The sequence below is a fragment of the Rhinolophus ferrumequinum genome, chromosome 6, assembly GCF_004115265.2.
Source record: "Rhinolophus ferrumequinum isolate MPI-CBG mRhiFer1 chromosome 6, mRhiFer1_v1.p, whole genome shotgun sequence".
NCBI classification, from domain to species: domain Eukaryota; kingdom Metazoa; phylum Chordata; class Mammalia; order Chiroptera; family Rhinolophidae; genus Rhinolophus; species Rhinolophus ferrumequinum.
The window spans coordinates 72,200,149-72,214,654 of record NC_046289.1 but is presented as its reverse complement, the minus strand read 5'-3'; the positions used below and the strand labels follow the sequence as shown (position 1 = coordinate 72,214,654).

The window sequence follows — 14,506 nt, the reverse complement described above, 5'->3', positions numbered from 1 at the left end:
ACTTCTCTCCTTTTTCCCTTATGATTTTACCCATCCTGATAATGATGGCACTATTGTTTGTCACAGAATCACATAGCTAGTACTCAGTCCCTAATACCAGTATTGATTTGTTTTTTCCCCACTCAGGATCGTATCCTGATAAACCGTATTGACCTCGTCTGCCAGGCTGTACTCTCAGGGAAGTGGCCTTCTAGCCGCCGGAACCAGGAAATGGTAACTGGAGGAATTTTGGGGCCAAGCAACCACTTGCTAGACAGTCCCTCATTGACTCCAGGAGAATATGGTGACTCTCCAGTCCCCACACCACGAAGTAGCAGTGCAGCTTCCATGGCAGAGGAGGATGTGTCCGCAGTCACCACAGCAGCAGCTCAATTCACCAAACTTCGCCGCGGCATGGATGAGAAAGAGTTTACAGTTCAAATCAAAGATGTAAGCTCAGCATTTAGGCATTGGAGAGTGGGGAAGGAGGCTCCAGTTCTTCTTTCTAATGCGTTTCACCAACAGGATACTAAACTCATTTGGCTAGCTAACGTTGAAAATGAGAGGGGGAAAAAAATTAGAGCTCACAAAGATCCATTTAGGAAAAATCATTGTAGTAAAGGAAGGGATCTTGACTTGTGTCTACCGAGGACTAGTTAAAAGAAACCATATTTTTAAAAGAACTTTAATTGATAACAAAGCTTCTTTTAGGTGGCTTGTTTCCTAGTTTTTAAAAAATTGAAATCAAATTGGGGCAAAGCTGTTAAAGTGACATCTGAATATTACGGGCCTTATTAAAAATAAAAGGTCATTCATATTAAGTCAATGTTACTTGTTTTGTAGATGGAAATTTTTATTTTTCCTTATCCTTTTCCCTATTGAGCCCTATTAGCTGGTCATTAAGTACTCAACAAGAAAATTTTCTTAAATTAGTATGTACTGGGAATATCAGGATTTTGCCCCTGTGGTGAGTTGCCATTCTAGTACTGCAACACCACATAGGGGGTTTTTTCCTGCATTGGGTGTTGTTGAGATAAACCCTACTTGTCTTACAGCTACCTGAGGGGCACTAGATCAAGAAATGAAATCTTTCTAAAGAGAAAGTATATATGTTTTGTTATATTTCCAGTTTCTACCCTTTGTAGAGGCCTTCTCACCATCATCAAGCCAGAGGGTGACTCTTACCTTAAGTCCCTCAAAGCTTAAACTTTAAAAACATGGGCCATATGACATCTTGGGTGGGTGGGTTGTCTTCCTAGGAGGAAGGATTGAAGTTAACATTCCAGAAGCACAAGTTGATGGCTAATGGAGTAATGGGAGATGGACATCCTCTGTTTCATAAGAAGAAGGGGAACAGAAAGAAGCTAGTCGAGGTGAGTGTTAAGAAATTCTTTAACATGATGATTAGATAAGATCTTTTATATTCCCAGTAATTGATGAAGGCAGTTGGGATTGAGGGACTAGAAGATATTAGTTCTTTTATGGCTACCATTGGCTGTGCTCCCCCTCTCTCCCTGCCCCAAAGAAGAGTCTGTGCTCATGGGGGTGGATTCTGGGTTTGCAGCTGGAGGTGGAGTGCATGGAAGAGCCTAATCACCTTGATGTGGACCTGGAGACCCGGATCCCTGTCATCAATAAGGTGGATGGTACTTTGCTGGTGGGTGAGGATGCCCCTCGCCGGGCTGAACTGGAGATGTGGTTACAGGGTCATCCAGAGTTCGCTGTCGATCCCCGATTTCTAGCGGTGAGTGGCAGTTCCATCCAGCAAGATTTAAAGTTGTTCCCTTGGTTTTTAAGCTGTGTGAGAGGGAGGAAGCATGCCATGTTATGTCATTGTTTCTGCATCTGCAAAATAAGAGTAGTAAGTAGTACCCAGTCATCTTTCCTCACAGATTTGTTGTGAGGATCAAAATAAAATAATGGTAAAGCACTTGTTAAACTAAATGCTAGGCAAATATTTCCTATTAAACTATTATGTAACCACCTAAAATTTTTGGAGAGATCTGCTTACTGGCATTTTTCCACTAGGACTAATCTTTTATGCAATAAGCACTTCTGTCAATTTAGATACTAGCACCTTAATAATTAGTCCAGAGAAGATTTTTATTCCTCTAGGATAACTGATACTTTTCTATTGCAGTATATGGAGGATCGCAGAAAACAGAAGTGGCAAAGATGTAAAAAAAATAATAAGGCAGAATTGAACTGTTTGGGAATGGAACCAGTACAGACTGCTAACTCTCGGAATGGAAAAAAGGTGAGTGAGACTGAGGCATTACCACTCTATTCCCACAGTAGATGTGACTGGAGAAATTATTTAATGCAATTTATCTTTTTTCCAATGTATTTCCAGTTTGAGAAATTTTCAATTTTCAGTCACCAATAAGGAAACCAGAGTATTTTTATTGGTATTTTTACAGCCCTCTGGCATCATCATCTCTAGAAGAGCATAAAATTCTAAAAACTAATTTCCGCACTGTAAGCATATTCAAATAAAAGAATTAGTAAGGTGCATTAGAACATTCAAGTCCTTATTCTGCTCTTTTACTGACTAAAGGATTTTTGGCAAATCCTTTAGCCTTTTCAGTTTGTACATCCTGAAAAGTGAGGGATTTGGGCAGATAATCTCTAAAAATTTTATGATTGTATATACTATAGAAGTGATTTGGAGGCCTACTAAGGAAAACAGTCTTGGGGTTTCCCAACATTTAAGAGGTTGAGAATTATTAATGATATACCAGTAATGGAAAAAGGGCAGAAAACCATGTTTTATAGTTTATAATAATAATTTTGGTCAGTAGTTTATTTCATTATTTTCAAATATACCTATGCTTTTTTTTATCATGGTTATAGACCATATGATAAAGTCCCCATAGTCCTTTCCACCAAAATATAACTGGAAAAGTTTCTCTTGGCTATGTTTGCCTTACTCTGGGCAATAGTTACATTTTTTAAACATATATAAATCATCGTTTGGTTTGGTAAGCAGTCATTTAAAAATGGATTAGTACTTTTGTATACTCACTTTATCTAATTCCTCGTTTGATCTTTTATATATATATATGTGTATATATATATATGTGTGTATATTTTATATATATATATGTGATACATATAAAAACCACATGGTTTCTCTGTTAATAAAATTGATTTCCTAATGAACAATATCTTTTGCATTTAACATTCTGAGGACATTATTTTGCACATAATATATACTTATTTGTGATACGAATTTATATTGGTAAAAGTGGTCTCATACATATATTGTTACTATAGAAAAATGGTTTAATTTTCCCTCTTAGCATCCATGGGACCAAGAGTGTAATAAACAGAATGTCTGACATGGGAGGCTGATGGCTAGAGCTGGTATCTTCTCTGTCTTGAATTTAACTTTATAGAGCAGCCTATAAAGTCTTTTCCTTCTTTAATCCTAAAAATAATATTATTTATTTTTACTGCAAGTATTTTTGCTGCTTCTTTATAGCCAATTGATAACTCTAAGAAAGAAAGGATCATAGGAAATCACAGAAAATCATAATATGACTAGTACAGAATTCTTAATGCAGAATTGATGGTGTATCTAGCACTGTGTACTTTATTACTGGGACCTGCAGGAATTTAGGTGCTGTTATAATATTTTAAAAGTTTATACAAATAGAGTTTTGAGATATTTGTTTTTCCAAGTTAGAAAGGTATAGTCTCAATGTCAGGTATTAGGCTTAGATTGTGAACTGTCCAGAGACACAGGTGCCAATTATCTGATTGATGCCAGTTTACCTAGTACTGCACGTAGGTCTAGCAAAGCAGAGGAAGTAAAAGTAATAATTTCCAGCCTCAGTGAACTTAAGCAAAAATTACAGTCAAAACATCTAGAATAAGCAATTTAAAATTCAGCAGATACATAAGTTTTAATTAATGTGAAAAACTTACTTTATTAAATTTGGCGAGGAGCTAGCCACAGTCTTTGTGATGCGCTAGACATCCAAAAGACTAATCTGACCTCTTGAATTTACCACTCTAGGGTAAATAATCAAGGATAGTATTGTAAGTATCAACATAGTTGTGAGGCACTTGACATGATAAGATCATGTGAACAACCTGCCATCAGTATACTGTGCAAGTACTGATTCATTCAGTGTCTTACTCAGGCACATCATTAACAAAGGTAAGCATTTGTGAAGTGGTTGGCCAGAGTAAAGGTACAGTGTAGTCGTGGGAAAAAGCAAAACTCTGGTTCACATGAGTATCAGTATCAACTTGATCTTAGTATCAGAATGCTTCAACCATCTATGGCCAACATTTGTTCTTCCCTATTATATCAAGCCACCTCTGATTATTCTTGTTTTGACCCCCCTAAAGACAGATTCGGTGAAAAAGCATTTGCAAACTAGGACTGTTGACTTCTGTTTTGTTTTGTTTGGTTTTTTCCCCCCGTCTTCCTTTTTACAATATTTTTCTGTCCTTCCCAGGGTCACCATGCTGAAACTGTGTTCAACCGGGTTTTGCCAGGGCCTATTGCACCAGACAACAGCAAGAAGCGAGCCCGTAGGATGCGACCAGACCTTTCTAAGATGATGGCCCTGATGCAGGGTGGAGGCACTGGGTCCCTTTCTCTGCATAATACCTTCCAGCACAGCAGTAGTGGCCTGCAGTCTGTGTCATCTCTGGGTCACAGCAGTGCCACATCTGCATCTTTGCCTTTTATGCCGTTTGTGATGGGTGGTGCAGCATCATCCCCTCATGTAGACTCCAGCACCATGCTTCATCACCACCACCACCACCCCCACCCCCACCATCACCACCATCACCATCCAGGCCTGAGAGCCACTGGCTACCCTTCTTCACCAGCCACTACCACCTCTGGTACTGCCTTGAGGTTGCCACCACTGCAACCTGAGGAGGATGAGGACGATGAGGATGAAGATGATGACGATGATTTATCTCAGGGCTATGATAGCTCAGAAAGGGACTTCTCACTCATTGATGATCCTATGATGCCAGCCAACTCAGACTCCAGCGAAGATGCTGATGACTGAAGTCCCAGCATGGTCCCCATTGCTTGGGTGGCTGCTGTATTTTCATTTACTCTGGCCCTTGGACTATGGAAAAGTGGGAGGGGCAGGGGAGATGTGGGGATACCCAGGACTCCAGGAGGTGAAAAGGAAAAAAGAAAACTGTACCTGATTGCTTCCAAATTTGAGCGGATTGAGTGGGCAGGGGAACTCCTAAAATAATACTCGACCACTTCCTCATTTCTGGGGAAGAAAAGGAGACTAGAGCAGCTGAGGCGCTCACCCCTCCCTAGGCACCTCCATTAACCACAGACTATGTAGTGCTGGCCCTAGCCTCTGGCACAGCCTGTTCCTGGCCGAACTGTGGATACAGCTGGAGGGTCAGGAACTGTTACCTTCCTTCCCTTGGCATTAATAAATTTAAGTTAATCCTTTTCCACTCTTCCCTCCTATATTTGCTCCAACCCAATATAAATATTAATTTTAAGTTGATGTTCATGATGGGTAATTTTAACACCACTTTTCCCTAGAGTTCATTACTGATAGTGCAAAGTTAACGTGGATAGAGCAGACAAGTCATCTGTACTTCATTAAAGGATTTGTGTAGACTGTCCAATTTGCTCAAGGCAAGGGAATGATTTCAGCTGAATAATAGGATTCAAACTCCAAGTTTTTATGAGAAGGAAGAATTTCGTCAAGAACCACGTACACTTTGTTTTGAATTAACTGAAATAACGGTGCTTTGGGGAAGCCTTAAGTGTGTCACTTCATGAACTGCAGCAAAGAGACTGGAAAGACGCTGTCACGACTTGGTCCCTGGTTACTGGGTTGTGTGAATGAATAGTCTCAAGCCATTTGTTTCCTAGATCCCTTACGCAGCATCCCAGCGCTCAGATGAAGCCTGGGCATTTTAGTTCCCTTTCTAAGGTGAAGTCCTTCCCCCATAGCTTGGGTCTTAGTTTTATCCGGAGGGCGGGTTCGCTCTCCCATTTTTGAGCTTTCTGTCCGTGCGAGCCCTCAACCCAGCGACCTGGTACCGAGGATCCTCCATCCAGGAGCAGCAGGGGCTTTTGCTTCCCCATTTCTAGGAGGGGAACGTGCCCAGTTACGCTGTATTCTTCCCACGCCACATCCCGGTCTTTCCGCTTCCCCTTCCTTTGCCGATGGGTGGGGCCACTACACCCGCGCGCAGCAGCTTGTGAGGGGTGGAGCTGGCATGTCAGGTCTACCGCCTTAGCATTGCCCAGCCGCAGACGTCTCGGCTAAAAATCGGAGCTCCTGGAAACGGCAGCCCTGCAGAGTAAGGGCGGGGGCAGAGCGTCACGTGATGACGTCGACTCGCGTGCGGTTGTTGCTAAGTTGACAAGAAAACCCCGCGAAAATCTAGACTGCACATTTTGTTGATTCCCCCACTCTGCCTCCCGTTAACCTCCGGAGGGAGGATTAAAGAAAAAAAAAGCAAACAAAAAAAACCCCAGGGCTGTCGGGACCCGGAAGCGGAAAGGGCATTTTTGAGGTCGATACTTCCGGGTCATTGGGAGAGTGCGGGATTCCGGGGCCGAGAGCTGGTGGCGGAGCCGGGAACTCGCGTGATTCTCGGGACCCGAGGAGGAGCGGCGTCCGTGGCTATGGCTGTGACTCTGGACAAAGACGCTTATTACCGGAGAGTGAAGAGACTGTACAGCAATTGGCGGGTGAGCTAGATCTCGTAATTTTCCCTAGGGAGCCCCCCTCTTCCATCCCATAATAACCCTGTTTCTCGGCGCCCTTTTTTCCCTTTCCGTCGGGAATTCCCGGGTTCAGTGTCTCGCCCCTTTAATAGCTCCAGGATCATTCACCGCAGGCGGTCCCGGGCGCCTCCCCCGCCGCCACAGGGACTCCCCTGCAATCACCCTGCCCTGCGGCCACCACCATCTTTCCCGCGTGCCGGCCCCCGTCATGCATAACAGCCACCTCTCGTAGTCTCTTCCCGCCTTAGAAGAGGCATCATCCTTCCCTCCCACTCCGTGATCACGTCTTGCTGCCCCCTCCTGCAGTGTTCACACACACCCACGCACTCGCTCTGTCCTTCCAGAACCAGAGTATTCCGCCCCAGGTCCCGCCAGAATTACAACCATCTTCGTAAAGGATGGATGGAGGGGCTAGGAGGATGTGAATCGGCCTCTTTGCGTTTCTTCTTTGCGGCGCTTTTGCTGGAGTGAAAAAAAAAGATACCGCTCACGCGCAACCGCCTCATGTTCTAGGCCCTGCTGTGGGTAACACAGAAACCTAACGCTGAAAACCTGCAGGCGTTAGTAATACAAAAAACGATGTGATGCATAAAACCTCATTAGTTTTCTTTCTTGGTTTTAGTTTATCCGTGGCACGTGTCAGAAAAAGAGCTGTTGCGGTTACCAGTCTTTTAAAGATGGACAATTTTGCTGCTTGAAAAACGTCCAAAGTTAAAATTTATTTTTATGATAGTAATTTATCAATGAAAATATTTGGTTGTATCCTGTGGTAGCCTGAGCTGTCTAGCTTAAGTCTGGCCTCTGAACTCTGTCATCCAAGAAAGATAAACGCAATAAAGACTTTAAAACCTGAAAAACGTCCTGACAAAAAAATGTTCAATTCTGATTTCAGCATTGTAAATTCCCTTTCAAATTGATTCTATACTAAAAACCAAGCAATTAAAATAGTCATTTCCCTGCCATTCATATTAAAGGATCTTGTGCATGTTTCTTCTTTTGAGGATAAATGCATTCCATAATTAAAAATAAAGTGGATTCTTTGTTGCGTTTTATTGAGAGCAAAAATAAGGACTCTGTGCTAGACAAGTGCTGAAGATAAATTTTATTTTTTAAAATTTTTATTGGTTAATTTTTATAAAATGTTTGTACAGCTTCTCTCACTGTTACATTTTTAAATTTGAACATGATCCATGTTTGAAAAACTCTAAAAGCCCTGAAATTGTCTAAAGATTATTAAGTATTAGTGTGCTGGTAATAATCAAAAGCCTGCTATTCCACCCATAGACCCTGAAATGATACACCTTTGATGTGAAGGTTGTTTCTAGTCCCAGTGATTTAGAGTTCATCAAATCATTCTTCATCCTCTCTAAAACATTCATGAAAGCTAAAATTTAGAGCCTACGTGATAGTTAAATGCAAAGCATGAAATTAGGAAAAACGTGAGGTTTGATACAGATTGGCAAACTTAATCTCAAATGACGGTCTTTAAATCCATGAAAGTTATTGGCCCCCATTTTTTGTTTCTCAAAAATCATTCAAATTTAACTTGGCCTTCCAAGATAAATAAGTCTTTAACTTAATGACATCATTTGAAGGGGGATGGTAGATGTTGTTAAGATCCTGGTGTTATAAAGTTGAGCAAGTCAATATAAAAATTATTAGCAAAAGTATGGCTATTTATAATAAAAATCTTATTTGAATGGACTTTCTGCTTTTTTTATAACTAAATTTTAATAACTATGCCCAGAACCCACCTGTAGAACTTCTATATTCAGTCTTTCGGGTTATAGTACTTTCATTCTGATCTGCTTAAGCAGAGATCGTAGTTTTCTGGGATAAGTTCTCGTTGCTTATCCTCTGGTAGCAGAAAGATAATAAAATACGTAGATGCGTGTTATTTATACCTGTTTTTCTTTTACACTTTTTCCTTTTTAATAAAAATGGCATTGAAATAAGTGAACAATTTGAAGTTAACTGTATAAATCCCAACCCTGTGTTGTCAGCTCCCATCTTCAAAGAAATCTCTCTTATGACAGAAATTAACTAACTAAAACATGTGGGCTCCACACCCACTTTTTAGTTTTAGGTACCTTTAAGCATAATACGCCTTTCAGAACTGTGTGGTTGCACTCGCTACCACAGGATAGCTCCAACTCTTCAACTAGGTCGAGTTTTAGAGAACTGGAGACCTACAACCCCCATCTCTATTTTTTTAATAGTGGGAGCTAAGGTGGCTCCTAATCGCACCCATCTGCAATTTGACTTGGGGTTAGATATTAGGTTGGTGCAAAAGTAATTGGGGTTTTTGCAATTTTTTTTAACCTTTTAAAGCGCAGTTACTTTTGCACCAACCTAATACATATTGTGGGGCCACTGCAAATAAGATGTATTTTATCTGAATTACAATTTTTATAGCTTAAGTCCTAAAAACAGTTGCAGTATCACACAGTTCACTGAGTAGAAATGTCTAAAACTTGATACCAGAGTGAATAGTGTCACTTTAGAGTTGAGAAAATAGGCTCAGTCAAAAATCAAGCAGGAAACCTCCATAGTGACTAGAACTTATTATTGTTTTATGACTTCTTGAATGTTTGAGTCTAGTCCATCCTGCCTCTTATTTTAAATTAGAACTGCTACAGGCATAAAGGGTTTGTGTGTTTCTTCATTAGAAATCCCTAGGCGATAGTGGTGGGTCATGGGAGGGCTGTGTGCTTCTCTTATAGTTTGCTGGGTCCTTATTCAGGACTTCCAGTCTTTTCATGCTTGTGATTATTTTTAACCACGTAATACTATTAGTACTGCATGGGGTATGAGGAGGGAGGTTACCCACCATTCTAGGGTCCCAGCTGCTTTGAGAGCTAAGGGATATAATGTTCAGGCACACCTATAACTCGTTTTGAGACCTACCGATTAGGACATCCTGCTGAGAGTGAACCTTGACTTCAGTCATCAGCCTTTTATCCGGAAAGAATTCCATAAAATGTCAAAATAGCAGCTGTTTTCAAAAGGAATGCTGATCCAACGCATTCATTCATGTGCTCTACCAGTCACAATTGAGGTGGTGGGTGGCTCCAACCCTAAACAGAAAATTTGTGCCTGTGGGGAAAACTAACAAGCTATAGTGTCCGTGCTTCTCTTGAGTGCTGCTTTCTGGCTCTTTGCTGATTTTTGTCATGGACAAATTTCTTGTTCTGGATTGCTCGCCAAGACTAGGCATCCATCTTCTGTGGCTTAGGAAGTCCTTGAAATATAGGCGCTTCCCATACTACTTTCAGCACGATAATGTTCATCTCAGTTCTTTATGGGTCCTTTTTCTCAGGAGGGAGTTAGAGAAAGGTTTAAATAATGCTTTGGTCTCTTGAGTAAACAGGAGTAAAGATGGAAGTAAATGCCTGGACAGGTGGGATTCGTTTACGCTTGCTTACTCAACTTTCATAATATTTACTTTTTATCTCATTTACCAAGTGTAATTAGTGCCTGGCATGTATAGGCACCCAGTGAATAATGGTGATGATTTCTGCCTCCCTTTCTAGGTTTGAAGAGATTTCTTTCCAGCCTATTTTTAGGGTGACCATAAGTCCTACCTTTGCTGAAACTGTTCACCTGTTGTCCCTATGTTCAAAATTCTCAAAATTGTCTTGGTTTGGATGATAAATTATGTGGATATCCTAGTAGCTATAACCAGAGACTTCAAAAATGTTATCCTTTTTAATGCAATACCCTTTTGGTTTGAGGGAAGATATTTGTTCCTGTGCTGCAGTATTTCCCCAACTTTTTCATTCAGATACCAGTCACAATTTTTCCTGATTCCTTACCACCTGTATTATTTACCTTGCATTTGAAAAATTATCAACTAATACATACGTAGGTTTTAAAAAACCAAATATAGCTCTAAAAGCCTTGAAACAAAAAAACAGTCACCTGCCCCAGAGTAAACCACTTTCAGTTTTTCTCTTTCATATTTTGAAGTAATATCTATATACTGCTATTTCTTGATTTGTCAATTTTTTATGTTAACTGTTGTTTTGGCAAATTAGGGTTTAAATTTAACTTTCCAACTTCCCTACCTCTTGATACTTTTTAAATTCCTTCTTGATACATTGTAATAAAAAAATTTCAAATATTATACAGAAAGGTGAAAGAATTTTACAGCGAATACAACTAGATGACACAATTGATTTTTTATTGTTATTATTTTTTAAGAAGGGTGCAGCTCACAGTGGCCCATAGCATCGAACTGGCAACCTTGGTGTTACCAGCACCACACTCTAACCAACTGAGCCAACCGGCCACCCCTATACAATTAATATTTTTATTATACTCGCTTTGTCACACACCCCCCACCCCTTTTGATAATTGTTTTTCCACATTTTTTTGGTAAAACCAATAGTCACTTTATATTATTAATGCTCATGTAAATATTTTCACTTCTGGGTGAAGTACTAGAGTAATTACCTTTTCTTTTCTTTGCAGTTTTTATTTTTCCTGGCATTAATAATTGCCTCAGTTTTTCTCCCTTTTTAAATACCCTACCCCTAATTTTTTCCTGCAGGTCTGTCATAATCGTATCAGTCTTTTATTCTAAAATTCTCACACTCTTCAGACATTTTGTTAATCCTGTTTGTTTTTTAAACACCACCACTACCACCTCCCCTACCCCAACCCCAACCTTATACTGCGCTACCTGTATAGGTAGAATTGAACCTTTGGACTTTCTACTGTGGGGTCCCCTGTATCCTAAAGCCCATGTCTTGATTTTTTTCTTTGTTTTGTTAGAGCATTTGTTTAAGAACCTCTTAAGGAAGCATAAGCATTAAACAGAATATTTCTTGTGTGTCTTAAAAAGTTTTATTCTATCTTGACATTTAGTTAATATAGTTCAGTGGGTATAAAATTCAAGGTTGGAAGTCTCAGAATTCTGTTCAGAATTTTGAAGCTGTCAGTCTTTAAGCTTACAGTATTACTTTTGAGAAGGCTGATGTGATACTATTTCCTGTTCCAATGTATATGGCCTGTTGTTCTAAAACATTTAGAATCATCTCTTTATTCCTAATATTTTGAAATTGCACTGCATTGATTTGGGAAGTAGAAGGCCTTTTTAGTCTGAAGAGTTACATCCTGCAGTGCTGGAATCTTTCATTCTTTTACAATTTTCTCCCCTCCATTTCCTTAATCTTTTTTTTTTTTCTTTTTAAACCTGAAATTTCCATTCTGTAAGCTTTAGACCTCTTATTTAAATTTATTTGTGACCTTTCAATTTGATTTCCTATCCCTTTGTCTTTTGCTTTCATATACTGTTTCTTCACTTTGTTTTCCAGCTTTTTATTGAATTTTTTTTAAATTTCAACTATTTTTAATTACTAAGAGTTCTTTCTTGTCCTGTTTTCTTGTTTCATGGATGTACTTTATTTCTCCTCTGGGGTGTTCTTTTTAATTTTGTTTTCTGTCCTCTGCCTTGTCTGTTTCCTCTGGATTTGTTTGCTTTCTCTCCTACATATTGGAGACTTCACAAACATCAAAAAGAGACTTAGCTATACTCATCCTTATTGAGAATAAGGCAATAAGAAACTGGTTGGAAGCTCTGCCTGAATGGTGCCTCTCAACTATTTGGGGTTACACCAGAGTGAATAGGCTGGCTCATTCCATGGAGGACCCCCAAATGTCAGTATCTGAAGTGTTTTCTCTGAATTCATTGAAGACATGCAGAGAAAAGTCCTTCAATTCTTTGTGGCGTTTGTTCCCAGTTGTCATTCAAAATACAGACTTTCATTTAATTCCCTTAACATTTAGCACTTGCCTTCTGTTGGGCCTAATACCTGAGTCTAGAACCTTTCTGAGTCTGTTTCTTCAGAGAATAAATCAAGTCTTTTTGCAGAGAGCTTAGGAGTTGTCTCAGAGCTTCCAAGAGCTGGGGTCTGTCTTAAGCTTGCTGACCAGACCTTGTTTTTAGCCCTGAAGTCATTCATGTGCAATATTTCCCCTTCCTTGATACTTGGTGCCTCCTAAGTTCTGAGCCCATTGGGACTGGAGAGATATGCATGCTTATCTGTCATCAGTATCTTCCCAGTGAGAATGCCCTTCAAACACTTAGGGTGTTGCTACGTCAGCTCTGCTTAGTCACTTACCACTCTGTCCTTCTCATCTTCCCAAAAACTGTTGAACTTTTTAAACCTAAATACATTCAGAAAGGATACCACACTTCACTATAAATGGAAAATTGCATCACTTTTCAAAAAAATAAAACATAGCTGTTAAAAAATAAAGATAATGTAAGCACAACTGCATTATTAAATTGTAGCAGATGTTAAGGATTAGCATTAAGCAGATACATTCTTGATGTAATCAAGTCAATTAAAAGAGTTGAAAAGTAACTTTTTTTGCTCTGATTGAATATTTCAAGCTACATCTGGAATCACCTAAATTCATCTCTTATGGGTTGTACATGTTCAGAAAGTCTGTTCTACTGTATATTCTGTACTGATTATGTAATCAACAGCTAATCTTCAACATCAGTAACAGTAGTGGTGTGGTACATGGTAAATTTTTAGCAAATAGCCATTTCAGTCTTTAATAATAATGATGGCAAACACATAGTAGTTACTGTGAGCTAAGCACTTCTGATCACTTCAGAGTGAGCCCTTAACTGACAGGCATTGCTGTCTCTAAATGCAGAACCCAGACCTTGATACCTATTACAGTTGCTGAAATAAGTTTCTCCTAAGTTTAAGAAGTCACCAATACTAACATCTTACCTGAAAAGTTTGTTAAATGATCAAGTTTCCTTAGAGATCAAAACAGAAGCCTTCCCAAGAAATTTATTTTTATCTTTAGGACCCTCATGAAAGTATTCCCTTGTCTGACATTTTAACTGAATGAGTTAGAAGTGGTAGAAAAAGTGTAACTTGACCTGTTATATAGTTGTATCCAAAGGAAAAATAATCTATTTTAAACTTAATATGTACATTTTCATTAGACTTTCAGTACCCTTTTTTAAAGCCTAAATCAGTGTGAGGACTCTATATTTTTGTGGGACTTGTGGGTGTTTAGTGTCTTGAGCTGGGGTTTTGAATATGATGATGCATACTGTACTTAAAGTTTTATTATGAGGATTACAGATAATAAGTGCAAGAAACCACATATAGAAAGTGTCTGCTCAGTATATACTGTTCCATCTGAAACACCTGTTAGAGCAAGACTTGGGTGTCATGTGGCCCAGACAGATTGGAAGGTGGTGGAATTTGGGACAGAAAGGGTACGGTGGGTGTTGAGAGTCTGTGCATGCTGGGGGGTCACTGCTGCAAGATGGTTCATCTAGAAATGGGAGCACAGCTATCACAAGTCCAGATTTGACAAGGGCTCCCATCTGAGTCCTGAAGACCAGCCCACGCAGGAGAGATGAGGTAGGAATCTGGGACCTTGTAAGCCACACAGAGTTGAGCCCCAGCTGCCGCTGATACTCAGGCTGGTACTTGGAACCAACTGTAGGGCTGGTCCTGGGGCAAAGGCTGTTAGCCTTGGGGCTTTCTTTGTTGTTGTTTTTAACTAGCTCCCTCCACTCTAGTATTCCAAAACAAATTCCAGATATAATCAAAATATTTTAGTATTATATATAAATTGTACATTTTACAAGCAGATTATTAAAAGTCTCCATAGTTTCAGAAGACTGTTTTCAGATGTCATCTTTGTAGGGCATTTATACTCCTAATAAGGTTTGCATATAAAATAGTGACTAATTTTGCTGTCTAAATATTTGGTTTAATTGTAATCCTTTTCACTGAATCACAT

The 14,506-nt window shown here is 39.6% G+C and overlaps 2 protein-coding genes and 1 non-coding gene across 8 annotated transcripts in view; all 3 read left to right on the top strand.

The window, feature by feature from the left end:
* The window catches only part of CHD8 (chromodomain helicase DNA binding protein 8), a 57,786-nt gene extending 52,361 nt beyond the window's left edge, over positions 1-5,425 (top strand). For 3 of the 6 annotated variants that reach the window (XM_033108919.1, XM_033108920.1, XM_033108917.1), the window contains 5 exons: positions 127-429; positions 1,239-1,352; positions 1,544-1,723; positions 2,120-2,236; positions 4,449-5,425. In XM_033108919.1, coding sequence (XP_032964810.1) covers positions 127-429; positions 1,239-1,352; positions 1,544-1,723; positions 2,120-2,236; positions 4,449-5,015 — 1,281 coding nt within the window. In that variant the 3' untranslated portion in view covers positions 5,016-5,425. Of the gene's footprint in view, positions 1-126; positions 430-1,238; positions 1,724-2,119; positions 2,237-4,448 lie in introns of all 6 variants that reach the window. The other 3 variants (XM_033108921.1, XR_004423257.1, XM_033108918.1) reach the window with 3 other exon arrangements.
* LOC117024320 (small nucleolar RNA U6-53/MBII-28) lies at positions 939-1,047 on the top strand. The gene has a single exon (XR_004423399.1). It is a non-coding gene; the product is annotated as a small nucleolar RNA U6-53/MBII-28 (small nucleolar RNA).
* An 882-nt stretch (positions 5,426-6,307) lies between the features above and the next one.
* The window catches only part of SUPT16H (SPT16 homolog, facilitates chromatin remodeling subunit), a 36,117-nt gene continuing 27,918 nt past the window's right edge, over positions 6,308-14,506 (top strand). Inside the window, exon 1 of the mRNA XM_033108922.1 lies at positions 6,308-6,685. Coding sequence (XP_032964813.1) covers positions 6,620-6,685 — 66 coding nt within the window. The 5' untranslated portion in view covers positions 6,308-6,619. The remainder of the gene's footprint in view (positions 6,686-14,506) is intronic.